Consider the following 27,606-nt stretch of genomic DNA (forward strand, 5'->3'; position numbering starts at 1 on the left):
CAGACCAAGGGTCTTATTTTGTGTGCTCTTTTGTCCATATGTGAATGGAGATTTTTAAAAAAGCACTTATTTAAAAGTTTTTTTAAATTAGGTGAAGCAAACTTCTTCCTCCACCAGATAATAAATTTTTATATAGTGAATCTCAATAAATAGGACCTCCCCCACCTGGTTTCTCAACCTGAAAACCTTAGCATCATTCTGGACTCCATTTCTCTCATATCCTACATCCAATTTATCAGAGAATCCTGATAACTCTACCTTTCAAGTTCAAATCCAATCATTCTCTCCTATGCATGTAGCCATAGTTAGGAAAGAACCATCATGATTCTCATGTTTAGGAGAGAATTGGTTACCATCATCTCTCCCTCCTCCCACCTTTTTCCCAGTACCATCTACCCCTTACTCAGTGGCTAGAGCAATTCTTTGAAACTACAATTCCAATGAATAATTTACATAATGGAAAACTTCAGTGGCTTCGCATCACATGTAAAGCAAAATCTCAAATCCTCATCCTAGTCCCCAAAGCCCTTCAGAAACCGGCTTCTCTCTGTGCATCTGATGCATTTCCCATTCTTGATCCCCTGGTGGCTCTGTCCCAACCATGCTGCCCTTGTTCTGCCCTTGTTCTTCCACAAATACGCTAGACATACTCTGAACTCAAAACCTTTTCACTTTGGGTTCTGCCTAAAATACATCTCCCAGAAATTCACATTTCTCCTTCCCTTATTTTGTTTGGGTTTCTGTGGGGAAAAATGCCACCTATTCACAGAGCACTTCCCACAGCATCATCTCTGTAATAATACTTCTCTGACCCCCTTCCTTATCTCTTTACCTTGCCCCATTTTCTTTGTAGGACCTATCTCTATTAAATTTAATAATTACTATTTTGTCTTTTTGTTCCCTGCTATATCTCTGATGCTAAATCAATGACTGAAATAGAATAGGTGTTCAGTGTTTATTTATTCAAAGATCATTTGATGTATATGAATATATATTAATAGACATTATAACAGCAACTAAATGGCCTGTATATATAGTGAACATTTTTCAAGACATATTTGGTTTATTTTTAAACATGGCCTCCTTTCAATTACCCATTGTCTGGATCTTCCAAGGGTAATAGCTTACGAAGTCTGAATAATGGTTTATTTTCTTGCTACAGACTTGCAAGTAACCTTAGTTCTTTTTTTAATTCACTTTTTTTTTAACTTTTAAGCTAAGGTATTTTTAATTTAGGTAAAATTTACATAACAATAAAATTAATCATTTTGTGGTGCATAGACACCATGGAATACTACACAGCCATATAAAAGAACAAAATCACAGCCTTTGCAGCAACATGGATGCAGCTGGAGGCCATTATTGTAAGCAAATTAATACCTGAACAGAAAACCAAATACTACATGTTCTCACTTACAAGTGGGAGTTAAACATTGAGTACTCATGGACATAAAGATGGCAAAAATAGACACTAGGAACTACTAGAGGGGGGAAAGAGGGAACGGGAAAGGGCTGAAAAATTACCCATTGGGTACTATGCTCAGTATCTGGGGATGGGATCAGTCTTACCCCAAACCTCAGGATCATGCAATATACCCATCTAACAAGCCTGCACATGTACCCCCTGAAATTAAAAGCTGAAATTATTTTTTTATTACCATTTTAAAGTGTAATTAGTTTCCTTTAGTATATTCTGTTGTGTGTCATTTAGTACATTCACAATTTTGTGCAAATACCACCTCTATTTAGTTTAATACTTTTTCATAAATAATATTTTCTAAACTATTCAATTTGGAATGATAGGAAACAAATTTGTTATATTACAAATGGTAAATAAAGAGAAAGCACCAAATGTTTATCTCATCATCCCTCTGTAAGCTGTTATACTGAGTAACCAAATAGTGGATGAGGAAAAGTGGCTCCCCTTAAAAGTATTCTGAGTGATAAATCTTTTTAAAAAAAGCATCAGTTTGGTATTTCATTGTTTGAAAGCCTTGACGAATTAATGGATATAGCCATTGAACATGAATATGTACAAACATCAAAAAAGAAAGACAGCCAGGTGTTATGTGTCTTGCAATACAAGAACATAATGCCATCTGTGGCTTTGCCAAAGAGAAAGAATAGACACTGTCTAAGCCTCTGCATTTTGCTGCCAGTTTCCCAGAAACTGCACCATGAGTATGTACTCAATGAAGTCCAGACTGTGGGAAACTCTATAGGCCAAATTCCCTAGTTCTTCAACAATTGTAAGGAGCACAATTTGAAGGAAAAACTTGAAGATTAATAGACTTAAAGCATGTAACAATTGTTATTAATGAGCAAGTTTAAACATAGTGTCCTTGGATGAACATTTGGTTGATAAAATTGTAAAGAAAAGCAAGGAAATGATAGCTATAGAAGTCACAGTCATAGTTACTTTGGAGAAGACAGAAGTGTCTGTGACTGTGACAGGCCACACATAGGTGCCTAAAGTTTTATTTATTGACCTGAGCAATAGTTTCGAGAGTGTAATTTAAAAATTGAGTTTCTCAGATAAATACACAAATGGAACAGAATAGGGACCCCAGAAATAATGCCACACACCTACAACCCTCTGATTTTCAACAAAGTGGACAAAAACAAGAAATGGGGAAAGGACTCCTTATTCAATAAATGGTGCTGGGATAACTGGATAGCCATAAGCAGAAGATTGAAATGGGATACCTTCCTTAAACCACATACAAAATTCAACGCAAGATGAATTAAAGACTTAAATGTAAAACCTAAAACTATAAAAACTTTGGAAGATAACCTAGGAAATACCATTCTAGACATAGGACCTGGCAATGATTTCATGATGAATATAACAAAAACAATTGCAACAAAAACAAAAATTGACAAATAGGACCTAATTCAACTAAAGAGCTTCTACACAGCAAAAGAAACTAACAACAAAGTGAACAGACAACATACAGAATGGAATAAAATATTTGCAAAGTATGCATCTGACAAAAGTCTAATATCCAGAATCTATAAGGAACTTAAACAAATTTACAAGCAAAAAAACAAACAACCCCATTAATAAGTGGGCAAAAAACATGAATAGGCACTTTTCAAAAGAAGACGTACACACAGCCAACAAGCATATGAAAAAGTGCTTAACACCACTAATCATTAGAGAAATGCAAATCAAAACCACAATGAAATACTATCTCATACTAGTCAGAATGGCTATTATAAAAAGTTAAAAAATAACAGATGCTGGTGACGTTGTGGAGAAAAGGGAGCACTTATACACTGCTGGTGGGAATGTAAATCAGTCCAGCCATTGTGGAAAGCAGTTTGGCAATTTCTCAAAGACCTTAAAAACATTACCATTTGACCCAGCAATCCCACTATTGAGTGTATACCCAAAGGAATATAAATTGTTCTACTATAAAGAGCATGTATGCACGCATATGTTCATCACAACACTATTCTCAATAGCAAAGACATAGAATCAACTTAAATGTCCATCAGCAATATAATGAATAAAGAAAATATGGCACATATGCACCATGGAATACTATATAGCTATATGAAAGAACAAGATTGTGTCCTTTGTGGCACCATGGATGGAGCCAGAGGCCATTATCCTAAGCAAACTAACACAGGAACAGAAAACCCAATACAGCATGTTTTCACTTATAAGTGAGAGCTAAACATTGAGTACACATGGGCACAAAGAAGGGAACACTAGACACCTGGGCCTTTGTGAGGGTGGAGGTTGGGAAGAGGGTGAGGATCAAGAAAACCACCTACTGGCTACTATATATATTACCTGAGTGACAAAAATACTCTGTACACAAAACCCCTGTGACATGCAATTTACCTATAAAACAAACTTGCACATGTACCCTGAACCTAAAAGTAAAAAAAAAAAAAATCAAGTTTCTCCCTAAGAGCAAAAACAAGACAAAAATGCTAGCTTTCTCCATTGAGATTCAACATTGCACCAATATTTCTAGCCAGAGCGATTAGACAATAGAAATAAAGGCATCCAAATGAGAAATAAAAAAGTAAATATATCTCTATTCACAGATGGAATGATCTTACATATAATAAATCCCGTAAAATCCACCCAAAAGAAGCTACTAAAGCTAATGAATGAATTTAGCAAGTTGCAGGGTACAAGATCAAAACACAAAAATCGGTTGTCTTTATAAACAGTAGCAACGAACAATCTGAAAAGGAAATCAACAGATCTATTTACAACAGCATCCAGAAGAATAAAATACTTAGGAATAAATTTAATCACAGGGGTAAAAGACTTGTACAATGAATACTATAAAACACTGCTGATGGAAATTAAAGAAAACCTAAAGAAATGGAATGGCATCCTGTATTCGTGGATTGGAAGGCATAAAATTGTTAAGATGTCAATACTCCCCAAAGCAGTCTACAATCCCTACCAAAATTTCAGTATCATTTTCTTGTTTTAGAAATGGAAAAGCCAGTATCAAATTTACATGAAATTGTGAGGGCCTCCAAGTGGGCAAAACAATATTTAAAAAGAAGACTGAAATTAAAAGACTCACACTTCCTGATTTTGAAACTTAACTACGAATCTACAGTAATCTAAATAGTGTGATATTGGCATAAGGATAGACAAATAGATCAATGGAATAGAATTTTGAGAGTCCAGAAATAAACCCACACAACTATGACCAATCAATTTTCAACAAGCATGACAATATCATTCAATAGAGAAAGAACAATCTCTTTAACAAATTGTTCTGAGGCAACTGAATACCCCCATGCAAAGAATTAAATTGGACCCACAACTCATATCATATGCAAAAATTAATTCAAAATGAACAAATTATCTAAATATAAGAGTTAAAGCCATAAAACTCTTAGAAGAAAACAGAGGTAAATCTTCATGGCTTTGGATTGGGCAGTGGATTCTTAGATATAACATTAAAAGAATGAGCTTACTATATAATTCCATTTATGGTAAATATCTAAAATAGGTAAATCCACAGAGACAGAAAGCAAATTAGTGATTGCCAAGGTCTTGGGGAAGGATAGAATGGAAAGAAACTGCTTACTAAAATAAGAGGTTTTGATGTGGAGTGATATAAACATTTTGAAACTAGATATGTAGAGGTGGTGGTTGCCAACATTGTGAATTTACTAAATGCCACTGAATTATTCACTTTAAAGTGATTCATTTTCTGTTATGTGAACTTCACCTCAATAAATCACTTTTTAAAATGCATTAAGCCAGTAAAAAGATAACCTACAATTCCATATATACTTCTTTATAAACTGTAGGACAGACTGATGTACTCTTTTGTTGAGAGGAGAGGAAAAATGAGGAGATGTTAATTCTGAAATAGTGACTTTAGGCAGAGAAAGGTCAGATTCCTTTTCTCACTCATAGTCATTATGGTAATTATATCAAAAAATGAAAAGTTTCCATTTCTCCCCACATATCAAATTCATTCTAATACATTTCCTCTGGCTTAGTGACAACCTGTTTAAACATGTGTTTCTTGCATTTTACAGACATACTTGGCAAGTGCAAGACAAAATCGATGCAAACAATGTGGCTTACACAACTGGGAAGCTAAGCTTTCACACTGATTATCCAGCCCTCCATCATCCACCTGGGGTAAGGTGAGCTTCAACATATTTTCCACAAAGCAGGCCAATGACCAATATCTTTTCGTATTTTGAGTCTAGAAGATTACATATTTCACCAGGTAGTTTGTCTTATATAAATTTTCTTTCTCCAAACACAATCCAAGCTCACAAAATCTCTGTACCTAAATCCTAAATATCGTCACATTCCTAAAGGAGAGGATAATTTCATTCATTTAAAACAACAACAACAACAAAAACATTTCTTTGTTCTTCCTAGAAATTACTATTGCATTTTCTGTTTTGCCAAGACAGATTTTAAGGTAGTAGTAAATCTTGAGGTCTTTTTGCACATATATTTCTAAGAAAGTTAAGAGAGAAAATGGAATCAGTAAACAAAATGTAGGGTTTCCCTCAAAGTCACATGGGCAACATTCATATCCGTTAACTACTGCTGCCTCATTCTACTATAAAGACACATGCACATGTATGTTTATTGCAGCACTGTTCACAATAGCAAAGATTTGGAACCAATCCAAATGCCCATCAATGATAGACTGGATAAAGAAAACGTGGCACATATATGCTATAGAATACTACACAGCCATAAGAAAGGATGAGTTCATGTCTTCTGCAGGGACATGGATGAAGATGGAAACCATCATTCTCAGCAAACTAACACAGGAACAGAAAATCAAACACCACATGTTCTCGCTCATAAGTGGGAGTTGAACAATGAGAATGCATGGATGCAGGGAGGGGAACATCACACACTGGGGCCTGTTGTGGGGGTTGGGAGGATAGAGGAGGGATAGCATTAGAAGAAATACCTAATGTAGATCACGGGTTGACAGATGCAGCAAACCACCATGGCAAGTGTATATCTATGTAACAAACCTGCACATTCTGCACATGTATCCCAGAACTTAAAGTATAACAACAACAACAAAAAAATAATAACTCACTCCCTAACTTGATGGCTTAAGAAAACAGCCATTTACTTAGCCCTTGTTTTTTCAATTTGGGCTGTATTCAGTTAGGCAGCTCCTGTCTTCAGTCATATACCTGCAATCAGTTGCTAAGTTGGCTTGGGACCGATGGCTTTCACTGAGATGGCTGGTTTCTGCTCCACTTGGTCTATTGACCACCAGTAGGCTAGCCCAAGTTTAATGCATATGGCAAGTGGAAGAATTTTCAGACAGCTACACAACTTCTCAAGGCCTAGGCTAGTCACCTCTGCAATGTTATATTGGTCTAAGAAAGTAATAAATCTAGCCCACATTCAGGAGGTGAGGAAATAGACCGCTTATGGAGGAAGCTGCAAAAATGCATTATAAACTGTATGACTACAAGGAACATATTAACAGTGTCTATTTTTGGAAACCATCCAACATCCCATCTATCAGATTCCTTGTCAAGGAGGGAAATGCTCAGTGTGAAGCCACAAATCCCCAGGAGAATCTCTGGGTGGACATTCTTTCTCTGCATTTTTACAAAAGTTTCATTTTACTAAATGAGCTACATTTTTACCAAATCATTATTTTATTACACCGAAACTAAATGGTTAGGAAACTACCTTTTAAAAGATATGCCATCCCTATTTTTACAGCTAAATTAGACTATGTGAAATAACCACATAGAAATCTGTATCTTCAAAGGCAATGAAAATTTGGACAATTCTTAACAAAGGAAAAATGGGCCAAAATCACAATTAGCCCATTTTGTCATTATCTTCACTGAACATGTTTTCTCTGTGCCCTTGTTGTTACCCATTCTTCTCGCCAGTATTAGCTACGCTAGTCTAGTATTTAACTTTACGTGTTTTAAATTATTTTGTTGATTGTAAAACACCACGTGATTTCTTTGAACTAAGTGGCAGTAAAATGACCCCTGTAGACACATTTTTGGGTAAGGGTTGGGGGCAGGAGACACACAATGTGATTTTACTCTAAATGTGGCTCAGATTTTTCTAAAACCCTAGGGTTAAGAGCCAAATTAATCAGCTCAGCTCATCTTCCAAAGATAGGCTGAGGGTGTTGGATGGAATAAGGCTTAAAGAATGAGACTAGAAAACTAAAAGTTCTGTTTGAATTTTTAAGTTATCTTCTGTCTTTTAAGAATTTAAGTTTTGTTTCTGGGTTAAAATTCAAAGCCTAAGGAAAAGTGACCAAATGACTTCATAAATGTTCCTGAAGTATAATAGAACGCTTGACTTTTTCATAGCACATTATACTATTTCAAAGCAGTTTTACTTTCATTATTTTACCTGACTCTTCTTGACATTCCTTTAAGGTAGACAAGACTGATCATGTCTTTTTATGTCAGATGAGAAAATGAAACACGAGATTCAATATTTTTATAGGGTGACATTTGATTAAGGAAGAACTTGGACTTGAACCCAGGCCTCCATCTAGTTTTCTGTCACACCACACTGATCTGGAATTTCTAATTATTATAATTTATGTAATAAAATAGAATATTTACAGATTTTATCATACTTTACAAACTTCTTAAAGACAAGAATTGACTCTTGGGAAGAAAAAATTTCTTTGTATTTCAATACTTTGTATCTCAATATTTACACGCACATTGCGTGTAATAGAGACATCATAGATATGCTATAAAGAGGCAAAGAAGTGCAACAAACCTGTACCTGTCTCCAGCAAATGAAACGTTCAAACTAGGTGACTTGATAGGAGATTTTAAAATAACAGATGATTCCTAAAATGTCTAGATTCTACTAGAATAATAAAATGTAGGCAAGCTGTTTGTACCGTTGTTCAAACTTCCATTTTGAATTATTCCAGGGGAGTTGTGCCAAGGTTTGAGATTTTCTATAACAAATAGAACAAACCAATATATTTTTCTATACAGATGAAATAATCTGAAAAATGAGTTACCTGTTGAGAGTTCAGTTTGATCGATTTGGATTATGTGGGGCAGAGATAAGTCACCACATCTTTAATGAAACAGAGATGTTGCTTCACTCACTGTCTTTGCAGAAGTCACATGCTGCATAAAGTAACATTCAGAAGGAAAATATTTTTGGTTCTGAATGACTCATATGAAGTAAAATTGGGTTTTATACATGACAGGCATATATTTGCCTTTTAACCTAGCAATAAAAGTATTGTCAGGCTCCATCATTTTTTTCTATTGGAAGATTGTATTAAAAGTGTAACTGTACAAAAAAAGTATTAAGGGGCCTTGACATATGTAAATAACATTTAAAAAATGATCTTTTTAAAAATTAGCACTTGAAATACTCTGTCAGTTCATGATGGCAAAATCTAAAAGGATTTAAACGAGTTAATGGGTGCAGCACACCAACACGGCACATGGATACATATGTAACAAACCTGCACATTGTGCACATGTACCCTAAAACTTAAAGTATAATAATAATTAAAAAAAAGAACACTGTGATCCTTCAAAAACAAAGTTATGCTATTGTTTTGCTACTCTGACCAGTTCCTTCCTCAAAAAAAAAATCATAATCCTATGTAACACCACTGGCCTAATACTTTGCAGCTCAGTTCTGACTACATTACTTTCATATTCAAAAGCGTTCAGTGAATTCCCTCTATGCACAAGTACAAAAGCCCTTCATCTGATATTTAAGACTCTCCATCATGAGGCCTCAAATTGCCCTTCCAACCTGATTCATTCTTTCTATTTATGGCCCTCTGCTGTAGCCAGACTTTTTATTACCCAGTGAACTGTGCATTTTTGCACATCATTATTTCTGTCACCTGATTTGCTTTCTCATTCTATTCTGCATGACCCAAATCTCATCCATTCTCCTTTGCCTAACTTACCTGCCTCTTCCCCTTGAAATCCTTCCCTGCCTACTCCAACATCAAGTGCTCCATCTCTGCAGCTCTTACAAGCTGTGCTTTTTGTTTGCTAACGAGCATTATCATGCCTGCATCTATGCCTTCAACTGTAACATGTTTGAACTATACAGTATTGATTATAAGCAACTTTTTTCTTCCCAACTCTTTTCTGATGACATAAGACAAAAAAAAAAAAAGTTTGTTGGGTTTGGTTCATTCATAGCTTTTTGAATCTTTAACATAGTATCAAAAAATGGTGCATGTATATTATTTTATTTTATTATTTATTTTATTGAAGATTAATTCTAATAATTAAAATTTAATTTAATATTTATTTAATAATGCATATTTTCTTTTTTAGGTTCAGCTTCTTCACTGCATAAAGCAAACAGTCACAGGGGGTGATTCAGAAATTGTAGATGGGTTTAATGTGTGCCAAAAACTAAAGAAAAATAATCCTCAGGCATTCCAGATTTTGTCCTCTACCTTTGTGGACTTTACAGACATTGGAGTGGATTACTGTGATTTTTCTGTACAATCAAAACATAAAATTATAGAGTAAGTACTATTTATACATTTCCCATAGCAATAAAAGAATTGACAGCAAAGGATCTATTAATCTAAAGTTTAAACAGCACAAAACTTCAACGAACTTCAGAGCTTTATTTTTATTAACATTTCACCCAATTTTAGAGTGATAGTATTTTCACCATAAAAGTTGTTATTGAATTACATAAAATTTATTCCTAATCAATATTAGAGGAAAAGTAACTAAGATTTCACATACACTTCATTTTTAGAATATAAGTTCTACATAGCTATAATCGATGCAATTATACTAGTCAGAAGGCTTTTGGCCAGAAGTGAAAGAATATAACTCAAAATAGGTTGATCTGAGAGTTAAACAATGTCATCTGATATTGGTCCCTTTTTTCTTCTTAGCTTTGCCATCCTCTATGTTAGCTTTATTTTCAAAGATGATCAGCAGAAGCTCCAAGTTTTCATTGTCCTTAGAGCTAGTAATCACACCACAAACAATGCTTTTATTTCCCAATAGCTACAATAAAGCTAGATGACTCAATCTCTAATTTCTGTCCAAGTCTATCCCTGAATCAATCATCATGGCCAGTGGGTTAGAGAATTCTGATTGTCCATGCCTGGATCACATGTTCAACTCTGGAGCAGGGTCAGCCTCATCTGAACCACACGGACTGAGAATGAAGCAGGGAGGCTCCCGAAAGAGATACTAAGCCAACAAAGATCATATATTACCTACACAGAACATTTTGTGTTCTCCTTTTCTTTTTATTTAATATTATTTTATCATAATTTTTCCAAGTACCTACAAAGGCCACAAATTCATCCTTTTATTTGCAAATTAACTTACATTTTGTTTCTACAACAGTTTATTGAATTATACCTCGATTAATTTTGGTACAGGGGTATAATTTTAGAATTGAGTTTAAATTTTTCTATTAAGAGAAATAGCCAAATGGTATGAAAATAAACTCATTTAGAAAATAATTAAATCCCCAGTACATTCATTTATTCATTCAACAAATATTTATTGAGGCCAGCCACTTTTCTTGGTACTTGGAATACATCAGTGGGCAAAATAAAGATCTCTCCCCTCATATAGCTTATACTCTAATGGGGAAGGGGAAATTTTAAAGATTTTTAAACAGATGAGCAAATTATAATAAATGTTAAAAATTATTAAGTGCTCAAGAAAACAAGGAAAAGCATAGCAAGATAAGGGGAATCTGTAGGGCTTAGCAAGGACAGAACTTGCATTATTAAACAGTGTGGTGAGGGAAAGCTTTACTGAGATTTGAGGAAACACTTAAAGGAGTGACGGAGTTTTCAGAAGAGAAGCAGTTTCCCAAAACTTCTAGACCAAAAGTTCTAAAAGGGTCCTAAGAACGCGTCTGGGGTGTTCAAGGAACAGCAAGGAGACCAGTGTGACTGGAACAGAGTGAAGGAGGCAAGTATTAGGGGAGGAAGTCAGGTGGGGACAAGTTCCTGTAGAGTCTTGTTAGCAAATTATAACAGTAACATTTACTCTGAGTGAAGTAAGAAGTTGCTGCAAGATCCTGATCAAAGGAAAGACTTTGATATTTATGTAAATTTAGTTATATTTTAAATGGGTCACCCTGACTGCTAGAAAGAGCAAGGATAGTAGCAGGAAGACCAGCCAGGAAGCTACTGCATGACTCCAGGCTAGCAATGGTGGTGCCTTGAACATGAGTGGCTAGAGTGACAGCAGTGGTGGTGTGGAGAAGGATCAGTTTTTGGTTACATTTTGCATGTATAAACAGATTGTTTTCCTGAAAGATTGGAGGAAGTGTCTGAGAAAAAGATAGACGTCAAGAATGAAATTCTAGTTCAGAATAAACCTGAGACGTTTTCTAAGAATTCACTCATCAAGGTGAAAAGGAAATAACTTGAGACCCTTAGTTATAATGTGACAGTTTTAACTAGTCAAATATTACCTTAAAAATTCATGACAAATCAAAATTTTGTTAAGACACAATACGATTACAGATTCTGCAAGGCTAGTGAACAGAGGCAAGAAACATAGCTATAGATTAGATTAACTGAATGTCCACCATGTGGCTCATGACTTGGCTTTGATATTTTCTGTAGTAAAATTTCAAAATTTGGCCATCTGTGAGGTCTCAGGAATAGCCCCTAGAGAATAACTATCAAATAGTTAACATTAATTCATTTAAAAGTATATTTTCAACAACAGGAAATGAAACAGAGCGTTCTCAGTTAACAGAGGGCCTCCATCTCCTAAGTGTTTGGGTTAATTTAATTTTCTTTGTGGTTAAATTTTTAAATTTTTATGTCCTAGTACAAAAATGTCTTTTATGCTGCTGACTGAATTAGCTATAATTCAGTACAAAGAAAAATAAATCAATAAAGAAACGAGCAAAAATAATGACGGTGAGACTCAGCTATCCTATCAACTACACATTCAATCACGTAAATTCAAGTCTTTTACTTGCCAGCTGTGTAATCTCTCATGTGATTATTTACCCTTGCTGATCCACAGTATATTTTCCAGTTAAAAAAACTAAAGCAAAAAATACTGCCACACATGATTGAAGTAGAAATTGCAGAGTTAATATATGGAAGCCCCTACTATTGTGCCTAGTTTAGAAAATGCAGAATACGTTTTAGCTAGTTATAATATGCATGAAGTCCAACACACTTACTGGGGAGAGATTTCTATTTCAGGTCTGAGTTTCTAGAAACCAAAGCAAACAGAGAATATAAGCAGTTACAAGACAAGACGCTTTCGAAGTCTGAAATAAACTTTTCCCACAGATCCTCATAAATTATGACATGGTAGACAACACTGTAGTGGTATTCCCACAACAAATACAACAAGTTCCATAAAACACTGTGTCTAACAACGAGACATAATGCTGTCACTAATGAGGAGTATTCACAACACAAACTGTAGAAGATCATTTTAAAAGTCCTTTGTTTTTTTTTGTTTTTGTTGGCATCATTGATAAAGTTTTGCTTTTGCTGGTTCACTGCCACTATGTTGTCGGTTTAAGTTTAATTAATTTGTCCTTTATGTATAGCGAACGTATAGCCAGTTACTCCCATCTTTTGTGGCTTTTAACCTTTCCTCAGCATGCAAACTTACATTAGACCCTGTTGTTCTGTTATAAGGCATCAAATTTCTTGCTAACCTTCAATTTTGCATTTTAGGTTGTTCTTCAAGGTACCAGCTACCCATCTCCTCTAACATTCTTCAATTCTCAGAATAATGTCCCCTCTATATCTTATAACAAAATTTGCTTTCCATTCCCCTATTATTGCTGAGAATGCTAAATAATAAATTTGTGTCTTGTTTTCTCAGATAAACAGTAGGTAAAAGAAAGCAGGGACTGTGTTACACTGTAACACACAAAAAAAGTTGATTACCTTTCTATATAGGTGAACTCTTAAAAATGAAAGCCTAATCTAGTATACCATGAGGCATCCAATTCTGATTTTCATTACATTTATTAATCACAAAGTTCCTTTCACTGATACATGAGGATATACCCAAGGACTCTGGAATAGTTAGCTCATAATTAGCATAACCATTCAAATCAAGGAGCTATGGTAATAGTGGAAGAAAAGTAAAGCAGATCTTCAGGATGACTGAAACAGACGACCCCCCAGAAGTTTCAAAGTCATGACATCCTTTGGCGGATGACACAGAGGATAATGTTATATGTACAGAACACATAACAAGAAAAAAAAAGAGGAAAAGTGGGTCAGAAGCAGTAGGGCTAGAATCTTGAAGGTAATATCAAAAGGCAAATGGCCTCAGACACTGTGACAGAGGTCTGAAACCAGCAGCATGAACTCTAAGGGGGCAATTGAAAGGTCGTGTACTCTTTGTACCACTAAATCCTAGAGGTACGCAGTCTTTTCTACTGACTTACCTTCTATCTGATTCTTTGTACATAAAGCTGTATCCAAAAGGCTCAGAATTCTTGATTTATGTGAAAGCATGTGGAAGTGGGTGGGGTATTCCATCACCTAGTGAGTCACATTTGTATTGTTATTAATACATGCAAATCTATGTTTTAAGAGTCTAAGAGCCTTTTTGAAAGCCTGTTCCTTCCTTTTACTTCTTTCCCAGTGTGGGTTCAATAGGTAGATTTATGGCCTTATCCAATAAGCAAAGAATTGGTGCTAATCACCAACTGTTGAGTTTACCATTACAATTGCCATTGGGCCCAGAGCCACCATGCACAGGGGGCCCTGATAGTCACAATTTGTACTTCACTGTCAATGGCATCTTTCGCCATTTGTTGATAATATTTACTAAATGTAACCCAGACCCCAAACCAGGGTCACCAAACCCAGGTATATGTGATGATGTGTTTGGTCTGACCGACCAAGCCTTGGCCCTGGTCAGTTGTTGGCTCTCATTAGCACTTCCTGCACTTGTCCTTCTAGGATGCTGCTCCTGGGAGTAATCCTAGGCACTTTGCCACCATCCTTGATCACCTTCAGTTTGCATGCATTCATCCTGTTTCTACCTAAAGAAAAGATAATGTTGATTGACACTTTAAGACTGTCTGAAGGTCCACCTTCCCAATAAGCTACAAAGGAGTTTCCTCTTTTTGCCTCTGTATCTGGGTGATGTTCATGTCTTGCTAATTATAACCACCAAAGCTCAAATCTAGGAAATAATGTTCTTTCCCTATTTATTTATTAATTTATTTTTTGGAGATGTCATACTTCGTTTTCCAGGCTGGAGTGTGGTGGTGCGATCTCAGCTCACTGCAACCTCTGCCACCTAGGTTCAAGCAGGTGCCTGCCACCACACCCAAGTAGCTGGGATTACAAGCATGGGCCGCCATGCCCAGCCTTTTATTTTTTCTGTATTTTTAATAGAGACAGGGTTTTGCCATGTTGGCCAGGCTGTCCTCGAGCTCCTGACCTCAACTGCCTCGCCCACCTTGGCCCCCGAAGGGAGGCAGGGATTACAGGTGTGGGCCACCGTGCCTGGCTTTCTTTCCTTTTATTAAATGCTGTATTATCTTACATTGGCATGGTCATAATCCGTATTGTAAGAAATAGAATAAAGATCACAACATTAAGAGCTCTCAAATTACTAAAAAAAAACCTTAGTGCCCTCCCAAGGTACTAAAAAATATAGAGAGTGATATGTGCAACAAACATTTATTAACTGTCTGTTATGTCCAGGCTTTATGTTGAATGCTAGGAATACAACATTAAATGAGATACAGCACTGTCTTCTGGAAGCCTCAATACTAAGATAGGTAGGATGAGTAAATAGATAGAAAGAATGTACCTCAGGCTAGTCCCTCCCTTTCTCATGCTTCGGTTTTCCCACCTGTAAACTAAGAATTGAATTAGAATCATGTATTTCAAACTATTTAAAAAATAGAATTTTCTTCCCATCATACCCCCCAGATAAAACCACCATACTTAGAACCTTAATAAATGAAACACATAGAACAATTGACCTATAAATTTGTAACATGAAAGGATTTTAATACCTGTTTCAAATAACAAAGAATGAATGACTTTAACTAAGCATAACAAAATTTTTAACTTGAATCTCTCAGTAATACTTATTTTAATTTAAGTTGAATTCTCCTGGTACTGAGGTAGTAAGATTTAGAAAAAAATCTAAATGAATGCATGAAAAAAAAAAGAATACATTGTACCACAGGTAGCCTTAATATCTTCTGTACATGTATTTGGATTTTTTAATATGGTGTTTCAAAAATATATTTGAAGAGGAATTGACCCTTTTCAATGTAAATAGATATTTCATGAATTATGTATTAACTTTTTCTCTTAATAAAACAGGTTAGATGATAAAGGCCAAGTGGTTCGCATCAACTTCAATAACGCAACTAGGGACACAATATTTGATGTGCCTGTTGAAAGAGTTCAGCCTTTTTATGCTGCTCTGAAGGAGTTTGTTGATCTCATGAACAGCAAAGAATCTAAGTTTACCTTCAAGATGAATCCAGGTCAGTGAATACATTTTCTCAAACAACCAAAAGCATGGATTTTCTTCAACCTTAACCACCTGGAATTATATCCAGAGCAGTTTTTCTCAGGTATGGCACGTAGAACACCAACAACAGAATCTTGGTGAGCAACTGACTTGCTTACGTAGTGGACTTGTGGCCCTCATTGAGGCTTACGCTTAATTATCCTATCCTGATAAATAAAAAATCCTCATGATTCTTACTCTAACACACACAAGTAATGCTCACTCATTAGGCTTTACTAGTGGAGACAGTACTACCTGAAATAAAGTAGTACCTAAAGTATTCCAGTTACTTGAAATAAAAAAAGCAGAAAGCATTATATTTTTTCTGGACCATCTCTACTCTGTAAAGTGCCATCAAACCTGAGGCTTTTGGCATCTACAATAAAAGGTGTAATTTCTCTCTGCTGTTGATTTGGCCAGATGGAAGATTCTTTTCCTTTGTATATATTTTTAATTGATCTTTGGTATAATAAGTTAATAGGAATCTCCATAAATCCACTGCCATGCAGTCACAGCGGGTTAATTTTAAAAATGGCAACATGTAAAATGAAAACATTATGGGGGAAAAATACAAAAAATACAAGTTAGAATCCAAGCTTTGACTATTTAATGGCAGTGTAGTTTTGGGTAAATTCCTCAATTTTTTAAAGCTTCGGTCTCTTCATGTGTGAAAAGATGAGAGAATACTTTCTTTTCAGGATTCTTATGAGGCTTAGAAATAATGTGACATAAAATACTAGGCACAGAGAAGACAAACTAAGAATGTCACTATCCTTTTTATTTTCTGAAGCTGTTAAACTGAGAAGAAACATTTCTTTTTTTCTTTTTCTTTTTTTTTTTTTTTTTTGAGACGGAGTCTCTCTCTGTTGCCCAGGCTGGAATACAGTGGCGTGATCTCGGCTCACTGCAAGCTCCACCTCCTGGGTTCATGCAATTCTCCTGCCTCAGCCTCCTGAGTATCTGGGACTACAGGCACCTGCCACCACGCCCGGCTAATTTTTTGTATTTTTAGTAGAGACAGGTTTTCACCACGTTAGCTAGGATGGTCTCGATCTCCTGACCTCGTGATCTGCCTGCCTCGGCCTCCCAAAGTGCCGGGATTACAGGCATGAGCCAGCACACCAGGCAGAAGAAACATTTCTAATTAGGTATCGATCAGTCAAAACGATACAGATGTTTTACACAGAGATAATATTTTAAATAAGAATGATTAAAGTACCTTCAGGAGACTACCAGGCTAGGTAGTTTAATTGTCATAAGGTCTAAAGCAGTTTGCATCCAGTGGCCTGATTTGTGTGGAAAAGTAAATGTGCAGTTTCATGTAAAGAAATAAGTGATGGTTCTTGATGTGAACCAAGTAGCAGCTATGTTTTGCATGTTACATTTTCTAGCTCTGTAAGTCATTTAAACACACAATTATTCATATTGAAAAAAATATTTTCTTTAGGTGATGTGATTACTTTTGATAACTGGCGCTTACTTCATGGCCGACGTAGCTATGAAGCAGGAACTGAGATATCCCGCCATCTAGAAGGAGCTTATGCTGACTGGGATGTGGTCATGTCAAGGCTTCGTATCTTAAGGCAGAGGGTCGAGAATGGAAACTGAAGTCTCCTGTAGATAATTTTAATAAGATTCCAATGACTATATTTTGCGAGATATGGCACATTATTCACAGACCATGATCTTTGTCATTTACATATAATTTCCTTAACAATGAACATGTAACTTCTCTCACAAGAGTACTCTTTACTTTGTAATCATATACAATGTCAACTTTGTAGGTGTTTCACCACTCTTTTGCAAATAAAGCATCCTTTCTGCTCTGTTGCATGCCTGCTCTGATTTCTTTTGCCCATATATGAGTATCTCCAGAATGTCTACAAATAGTTTTTGTAGCAAATGAAACATTTCTTCAAATAAGCCTTTCGTTTCAAATAAAACTTGTCTCAAAACATGCTTCTACCCTGTTGCCTATAGGATCTCATTTTCCAAAACTGCACATGACTGTCTTTAGCATGCTTGGAAAAGGTTTTATATTTCCAAAGATCTGTTTTATGCACTTTTATTACAGAATTCTATTATCCAAATTTCTAGACCTCGCCAATTTAGTGATTCCAACATTTTCTTTTACTACCTAAATTATGACGTCTAAACAAAGCATGATTAATAAAGAGAAAATCTAGTCTCACTATTTTTTTTTATTTTTATTTTTTTTATTTTTTTAGACAGAGTTTCACTCTTGTTGCCCAGGCTGGAGTGCAATGGCGCGATCTCAGCTCACTGCAACCTCCACCTCCCAGGTTGAAGCAATTCTCCTGCCTAAGCCTCCCGAGTAGCTGGGATTACAGGTGCCTGCCACCACACCCAGCTAATTTTTTTGTGTTTTTAGTAGAGACAGGATTTCACCATGTTGGCCAGGCTGATCTCAAACTCTTAACCTCAGGTGATCCACCAGCCTCAACCTCCCAAAGTGCTGGGCTTACAGGCATGAGCCACTGCGCTCAGCCTAGTCTAATTTTATCTTGTCCCAAATAAATACTCCCAACCACTGTCAGCATTGCTTCCATGTGTCTATGAATCAGATCTCCTCATTTCTTGTTTTTGACTAACAACTGGAAAAGGTAAAACCAAGAGACAGGTACTACTTATGAATAACACAACGTCTGCAAATCTCTGGACAGCTTTCCCTGTTGGTCCCAGCTTCCTCTATAGTCACTGCCTTTCCCTAGTGATGGAACACAGGTGTCACTGCCAGCAATGGAAGTCCTATGCTTATTGAATCCAGTCTTCCTCTACCCCTGCCAAGAAGGCTTAGCATTACCATTTGCTGAAATCCTGGTAGTTCATAGATTTTTGGACCTAATCAAGCTTCCTGTTCAAAAAGTCTTAATTATTGCCACCACTGGAGAGCTCTCTACCTGTTGCCTCAAGACCAAGTAGAAAACATTACTTTCATTGTTGTTTTGACTTTTGCTGCACATCCACTTCAATTTCCACAAAGTGTGCCCATGGCACAGGGAGTCTAGATGAAGACCACCTTTAGCCTATGTGGGCACACCACTTGGACACTTTGAATTCTGGTATGAAGTCCACATTTCCAGCCAAGACTCCTCCTTCCCTTATAACACCGCCCCCTTCTGGGGTCCTCATTGTCCTTTTCTATCATTTGGTCTTGATTTGGGCTACTGTAGTATATCACACGTTGATTCCTTTGAACTACAAAGGGAATGAGTTGGGTTCTCAATCCCATACCTCCTAAAATGCTCCTAGAATAAAAACAAGTAAATTCAAGATGCATGGCCTGATTCTAAAACGCAACATTAGATACCTAAAAACAATTTGCTGGAGTGACCCTAGATTTATCCATTCATAGCATCTAAACCCAAGGCACTTGCCCAGCTAAAGTGACTTCTTATACTTTTACTTATTTAACAGATATTTATCACATATCTGATATATGTCAGGCACTCTGCTAAAATAAGAATACCAAAGGACTTGAAATTTACCTTCTTAGAGTCTGGTAGGGGAGCAGATAAGGATATAGATTATAATGTGCTATGTTAACAGAATGACCTTCAGGAAAGCAACCAAACCAGACTGGGAATGCTAAGAAAAGCTTCAGTCTGAGTCGAATTATAAAGGTTCATAGTAGTTTTCCAGGCAAAGATGGTGAAATAAAACTCCAAGTTAAAGGGCAGAAGAGGCACAGAGAATTGAGAGTGGCAACATGGCTTGTGTTGACTTACAAGTGAAAGAAATAGATTACGATATAATGTGAATTTTGGGGTTGTATGCCTAGGTTCGAACCACGTGTCTTTGGACAAATAACTGTTACTGTTCCCCTTAAGCCTCATTATTTCTATCTATAAATGAAACTAATAACAGTTCTTATCCCATTACATTTTTATGAGGATTAAATGAAAGTTCATGTAAAGCAGTGTTTTCTCAAATTTCTCGGATGGTAAGTCACACCCATGGTGCTTTTTTTAAAAAATACATTTTCCCAGATCATTCCCTGAGGATTATGATTCAGTGGGTCTGGGATGAGGACCAGGAATTATATTTTTAGCAAGGATCCCAGGTGATATGCCTCATCAGTGAAGTCTGGAAAATACTGATATAAAACATTTAGCATAGTTCCAGGGTTGGGGTCAGTACTCAATAGACATTAACTATAAATTAGTTATAAAACCAGAATTTGCAGAGGAAGAGGGGGATTAGGATGAGAAGGGGTATATGAAGCTGGAAATAGAAACAATGATCAAGTCATGAAATGTCTAAATGCATGTTGCATTAAGGAGTTAGTATTTCATCTTGAAAGCAATTAGGAGCCATTTAAGGGTTTTTAAGCAGCAAAGTGCCTTGATTAGATATTCATTTCTTAAGGATTCATCTAGCTTCATGGTGAAGGGAATTGTAAACAGGCAAGAAAAAAGGCCAGAAATCTATTTATGAGGCTACTATAGGAAGCCAGATGCAAAATTAAGGAGCACTGAATTAGAACACTGGAAGAGGGAATCGAAAGATACATAGAAGGCAAAATCTAGAGGACTTGACCCACTGCATGTAAAGAATGAGGGAGAGTCTAGCTTGTCTTATCAGTTTATAGTTAGGAGAAATGGGTTGTGCACAGGGAAAAGAAGCCACAATAGTAGGATCAAGCTTGTTCAGCAATAAAATCAATTTTGAACAAACTGAGATTGAGTTGCCACTGAGCTATTCCATTGGACAGTTGGATATATGTGCACATAGACTACAGAACAGAAATCTGAATTAGAGGTCTACACTTGGAAAGTATATAGATGGTAGTTGAAATCATCATTTGTTTTCCTGGAGACATTTAGTGATGTGACCAAAGTCACATCCCTAATGTTTGGATGATAAGCCAATGATATTGGCCTCGCTTATAGAATCAGTTACATTCAGAATCAGAGAAGGCTTATATTCAAAATCAGATAAATCTCTTACATATTATATTTTGTCTCTAAAAAACAGCATTCCAAGCCACTACCCCGTGGCCTGGCTGTTTCCTTCTCTATTGCAAATATTATTTCTGTCCTGGAAAGGAGAGACAGAAGGTTTGGATGCAGTTAAACAATTTCTAAAGTGTTATATAGGACATGACATATTATGGGCTACAGCAGCTGGTGCTAACTGAAGATGATTAGGTTTCCTGGATATAATTGTCTAAAGATTTGACTTCTCCCCAACCTCATAATAGACCTGATGTAAGCTGGATTAGAATTTACCCTTATTTGGCAGTATGGATTCTTACTCTCTGTTCCATTTCTCTGATTTGACTTGGAGAATGTTAGCTACTTGGCTAGTTCATCAAAATGACTCCACAGGTCACCAGAATTACGTGTCACAAAGTATTTTCATTGGTGTCTACTTCTCTCCCCAGTCAACCATTAAAGGGCAGGCAAACAAGTATTGGTATAAAGAATTTAAACAAAAAAAGAAATTCTATAGAAAAACAGAGTGATGCTGAGGGTAATTTCTCTTCAGGAATTTAAACTGTGAAACAAGGGGTATTTTATAAACAAGAATATTCCTTTATGTTAAATAACATTTTGAGGAGGGATGTGAACCAAAATTTCTTGCAATGAAAATGTAATTTGGTTGGACTTTATGGTTTGGAGCATACCTCTGAGTCTCTGCACATTTTTTCCAGCTGTCTGGAATACCCTGCTCTACAACCCTTTATGCCTGGAAAACTCCCCTTCTTCATTCAAAGTTCAGCCTAAGATTGGTCAGCAAGATGATAAAGCAGGAGGTTTCCCACTCATATCTCTCCACAGCAACTATAATTTGGCAGCCATCAACAGAAAAAAGTGCCTTTGTAGAAGCTTTGGGAAACACGTAGGAGGTTTGAAATCCAGTGAAGCTCAAGACCAAAGAGGGCTGTTTTGAAAAGGCAAGTCTACACCCAGGTGTAGGGCTCACTGACCATGGTACCAGCTAAAGACCCCAAAACAGCCCCCAACTTCCTATGGACTTAGATACACACCTGTTTAGCATTGGTCTTGCCAGCAGTACCATCTGCCAAGAGACCCAGGAGAAGTCACACCCCCACTCCATGCCTTAGATAACAGGCCTGCTGACCACAGTCAGCTGAGGACACTGAAGCAGCCTGTGACCCAGCTCCAGTCTTGTGACCCACCAGGATCCACGCCCCTGGAGGCAGACTTTCCCACCTCAATCCCATAGCAGATCTTGAAACAACCCTGCAACTTGACTCCAGCCCCTGTCAGTTGCAGACCAAGAATGGTCCTCCTCTGCAATGACCTGCCAAAAGACATACCCATTCATGTCCCAAGAAGCAGGTCTGCCAACTTCAGTCAGACTGAAGTAGCCCTAGAAAATGGCTCCCGTGGGCCCAGCAGGTGGCATACATATCCGTACACCTGGAGGCAGACATACAGGCTACACTCTCAGATATGGACTCTGAAGCAGTACTATAACTTGATTCCAAGCCACCCTGCCAAAGAACCCACCCAGAAACTTACCTGGTAACCTGGTAAGAGCCATCCAAGGGGCCTGGCAAGAGCCACAACTGTCTGTAAACCAGATAGCATGCCAGCTGTCCGTGAACCTAACTGCTACAGACCCTGAAGTAGGTCCTGTCCCAGCTGCAATCTTACTGACCCAGGTCATGGAGGCAGTCCAGTCTACCCAGGGACCAGACAGGATCCATATCTGACCAACCTCTGGTAATAGGCCAACCAATCACTGAACCCACGATAGACCAATCAGCAGCCATGTAAACTGACCCCAATCCTACACAACTGTGATCCTAGAGGCAATCTCATCAGGGCAAGGACCCAACAGGAAAAGGTCTTTACCTGCCAAACCCAGTCTGTAAAAATTGGAAAAGGCATTTACTCCTTCAAATGCGCAGACACCAATGCAAGGCTAGATGAACCACAGTAATGGAGGCAAATATGTCATCACTAAAGGAAATTAAAGTTTTAGTACTCAACCCCAGAGAAATGAAGATCTATCAATTTTCTGATAAATAACACAATGTAATCATCTAAAAGAAGCTTGACAAGATGCAAGAAGACAGGATAGACAACTAAACAAAATCAGGAATAAAATACATGAACAAAATTAGATGTCTAATAAAGAAATGGAAACCATAAAAAAAGACCTAAAAAGAAAACCTGAACTAAAGAACACAATGACAGAGTTGCAAAAGCAATAGATAGCTTCAGCAGCTAACTCAATAGTGCCAAAGAATCAGGATACTTGAAGACAAGTCACCTGAAATTAGCCAATGAGAGGAACAACAACAACAACAGAAAAAAAGAATGAAAAAGAAGGAAGGGAGCATATGGGACCTACAGGACAGCATCAAGCAAACAAACATATGCATTGTGGGGGTCCAAGAAGGAGAAGAATAAGAGCAGTAGAAAGCTTATTTAAATAAATAATATCTGAAAACTTCCCAAATCTTGGTAGGAATATGGCTATCCATAATCATGAGGCTCAAGCAACATTAGCTCAAAGAGGATTACACCAATATACATTATAATCAAATTGTCAAAAATCAAAGACAAAGAGAGAATCTTGAAACCAGCAAGAGAACAGCAACTGCAGCCTACAAGGGAACCTCCATAAAGCTATCAGCGGACTCCTAGCAGAAATCTTACAGGCCAGGAGAGAGTGGGATGATATATTCAAAGTGTTGGGACTGGCAGGGGGTGTGGGGGAGATATCAATCATGAATACTATATCCAGCAAAGCTCTCCTTCAGAAATGAAGAAGAGATAAAGTGAATAGAGGCAAACATGACATTCCCAGACAAACAAAAGCTGAGAAAATTCATCACCACTAGACCAGACTACGAAACATGCTAAAGGGAGATCTTCAAGGTGAAATGAAAGGACACTAAGTAACGACATGAAAACGTAAGAAAGTATAAAATTAACTGGTAAAGGCAAATATATGGTCAAAATTGGAATATTTGAATACTATAATAGTGGTGCATAAGTCATTTTTAAACCCCGTATAAAAGTTAAAAAAGTATTAAAAATGCTTACAGCTATAATAATTTATTAATAGATGCAGAATATTTTTTAAAAAGCATATCAATAACATAAAATGTGAGGGGTAAAGTAAAAGTGTAGAATTTTAATATATAATTGAAGTTGTTATCAGTTTAAAATAGACTGTTATACCTGTAAGATACTTTATGCAAGCCTCATGGTACCCACAAAAAAAACCTCTAGAATCAAACCATATGCCTATAGATAATCATCACATCACAAAGGAAGACAGAAAAAGAGGAAAAAATAACTAGAAACAGAAAACAATTTTTTAAATGGCAGTCATTTTTTACCTATCAATAATTAAGTGTAAATTGGTTAAATACTCCGAAGTATATAGAGTTACTGAATCGATTAAATAACAAGACCCAACTATACGTTACCTAGAAGAGACTCAATTTACCTTCAAGGACATATACGGGCTTTAAGTGAAGAGATGAAAATAATATTACATGCAAATGGTAACCAAACGAGAACAAGGTTGGCTATACTTAGACAAGATGAAAAAAGTTAAACTGTTTCCTTGTGTAAATGACATGATCTTATACAATGAAAACCCTAATGACATCACATAAAAATTGTTACAACTAATAAATAAATTTAGTAAATTTGCAGGATACAAAATCAGCATACAAAAAAATTGGTCACATTTCTGTACACTAATAATGAACTATCTGAAAAATAAATTAAGAAGATAGTCCTATTTACAACAGCACTAAAGATAATAAAACACTCAAGAATGAATTTAACCAAAGTGGTAAGAGATCTGTATACTGAAAACTATAAGACACTGATGAAAGAAATAAACATTGAAGAAGACACAAACACTAAAAGCAATCCCAAAATTCATAGGTAGCAACAAAAGGCCCTAATAGCCAAAGCAATCTTGAATAAGAAAAACAAAGCTGGAAATATCACACTTCCTGATTTCACACTCTATTACAAAATTATGTAATCAAAACAGTATGGTACTGGCATAAAAACAGACACATTGATGAACAGAACATAACACAAAGTCCAGAAATAAACCCAGACACATATGGTCAACAAATCTTTGACAAGGACCCCAAGAACACACATGGGGAAAGGAGAGTCTCTTCAATAAATGGCGAGTCAGATATGGCAGAAATGTTGGAACTATTAGACCAGAAACTTTTTTATGATTAATGTGCCCTTATAATAGAAAAAATGTAGGCAGCATGCAGGCACAGATGGATAATGTAAAGAGAGAGATGGAAATTGATAGAATCAAAAAGAAATATTGGAGATAAAAACAACTATAACAGAAATGTATAACACCTTTGATGGGTTCATTAGTAAACTGGAAATGACTGAGGAAAAAAAATCTCTGAGTTCAAGGACATAAGAATAGAAACTTCCCAAACTGAAAAATAAAGAGAAAAAAATTATTAAAAAAAAAAACACAGAACAGAATATCCCGGAACTGTGGGACAACTACAAAAGGCATAATGTGTAACTGTTGTGGGAAGTCAGGGACCCTGAACGGAGGGACTGGCTGAAGCCGCAGCAGAAGAACATAAATTGTGAAGATTTCATGGACATTTATTAGTTCCCCAAATTAATACTTTTATAATTTCTTATGCCTGTCTTTACTGCAATCTCTGAACATAAATTGTGAAGATTTCATGGACGTTTATCACTTCCCCAATCAATACTCTTATAATTTCCTATGCCTGTCTTTAATCTCTGAATCCCATCATCTTCACACGCTGAGGATGTATGTCGTCTCAGGACCCTGTGATGATTGCATTATCTGTACAAATTGTTTGTAAAACATGTGTGTTTGAATGATATGAAATCTGGGCATCCTGAAAAAGAACAGGATAACAGCGATTTTCAGGGAACAAGGGAGATAACCATAAAGTCTGACTGCCTGTGGGGCCGGGCAGAAGAGAGTCATATTTCTCTTCTTGCAGAAAGCAAATAGGAGAAATATCGCTGAATTCTTTTCCCAGCAAGGAATAACCCTGGGGAAGAAATGCATTCCCAGGGGTAGGTCTACGGATGGCTGCTCTGGGAGTGTCTGTCTTATGTGGTTGAAGATACGGGGTGAAATATGCCCTGGTCTCCTGCAGTGCCCTCAGGCTTATCAGGATTGGGAAATTTCAGCCTGGTGAATTCTAGTCAGACCGGTTGTCTGCTCTCGAACCCTGTTTCCTGTTAAGATGTTTATCAAGACAATATGTGCCCAGCAGGACATGGAACCTCATCAGTAATTCTAATCTCACCCTCTGCCTTGTGTTCTTTTATTGCCCTCTGAAGCATGTGATCCCTGTGACCTACTCCCTATTCGTACACCCCTCCCCTTTTGAAACCCCTAATAAAAACTTGCTGGTTTTGCAGCTCAGGTGGACATCATGGAACCTGCCAATATATGATGTCACCCCCGGAGGCCCAGCTGTAAAATTTCTCCCTTTGTACTCTTTCTCTTTATTTCTCAGAGCAGTCGACACTTAGGGAAAATAGAAAAGAACCTACGTTGAAATATTGGGGGCTGGTTCCCCTGATATCTAACAGGAATATGAGGAGGAGAAAGACGGAAAGGAACAGAAGCAGTATTTGAAGGAATAATAACTAATTTCCCCAAATTAACATCAGATGCTAAACCAGAAACCCAAGAAGTTCAGAAAACAACAAGCCAGATAAATCCCAATAGCAACAAAAACTACACCTAGGCATATTATATTCAAAGTTTGAAAATCAAAAATAAAGAAAGAAACCTTGTTAGAAGTCAGAGGAAAGAAAACACTTTACCTACAGAAAAGCAAGGATAAGAATTACATCATACTTATCTTCAGAAACCATGCACACAAACAAGCAAGAAGACAGAGAAGTGAAATATTTAAGTGTTGAGAGAAAGAAAAACATCAACCTAGAGTTAGGTACCCAGAGAAACAATCCTGTAACAGTGAAAAAGAAATAGAGACTTTCCAAAACAAAAATTGAGGGAATTTGTGGCCAGTAGACCTGCCTTACAAGAAATGTTAAAAGAAATTCTTAAGTGAGAAAGAAAAAGATGTAGGCCAGAAACTCTAATCTACATAAAAAATGAAGAGCACCAGAGAATAAATATGTGAAAGTAAAATAAAACATCACTATACCTTGAGTGGTAAGTAGGTTCTCAAGCTTTTGGTTACGTGAATCCTTCAGTCAATGTCTCTGATGAGAATCATCAGCTTTTGCCAGCTTTAGTTAGAACATGAACTAACTTGATCAAGTCACAGGACTTCTTTCTTTAATTTAATGTTAGTAGATAGTATTGAGTGTTTTCCATGTTTATAATGTTAATATCAGGCTACAGTATTACCATGTTGGTATCAGACCGCAATCATTGTAATAAAACCAGAGGATCTTGCTCTCTTGTGGGATTCTAGGCTTTGGCGTTTGACTTTAGAAAGTTCATGAACACCTTGAAATTGTATGTACTATGTATTTATGCATGTTGTATGTATCACACATGTTTTTCTGAGTCAAAAGATTATTAGTTCATCAGATTTTTGTAGGTAACTGAGATCCCCTGTAAAAACAAACAAAC

At 36.6% G+C, this 27,606-nt stretch overlaps 1 protein-coding gene and 1 long non-coding RNA gene across 5 annotated transcripts in view; one reads left to right on the forward strand and one right to left on the reverse strand.

The window, feature by feature from the left end:
* Positions 1–17,959, forward strand: part of BBOX1 (gamma-butyrobetaine hydroxylase 1) — a 96,063-nt gene extending 78,104 nt beyond the window's left edge. For all 4 annotated transcript variants that reach the window (XM_030828619.1, XM_030828618.1, XM_030828621.1 and 1 more), the window contains 4 exons: positions 5,533–5,638; positions 9,805–10,001; positions 15,804–15,970; positions 17,444–17,959. In XM_030828619.1, the coding sequence (XP_030684479.1) occupies positions 5,533–5,638; positions 9,805–10,001; positions 15,804–15,970; positions 17,444–17,604 (631 nt within the window). In that variant the 3' untranslated portion in view covers positions 17,605–17,959. The remainder of the gene's footprint in view (positions 1–5,532; positions 5,639–9,804; positions 10,002–15,803; positions 15,971–17,443) is intronic.
* LOC100592477 overlaps positions 1–27,606 on the reverse strand; it is a 196,576-nt gene that overhangs the window by 70,843 nt on the left and 98,127 nt on the right. The window lies entirely within an intron of this gene.

Source organism: Nomascus leucogenys, chromosome 15 (assembly GCF_006542625.1).
Source record: "Nomascus leucogenys isolate Asia chromosome 15, Asia_NLE_v1, whole genome shotgun sequence".
NCBI classification, from domain to species: Eukaryota; Metazoa; Chordata; class Mammalia; order Primates; family Hylobatidae; genus Nomascus; species Nomascus leucogenys.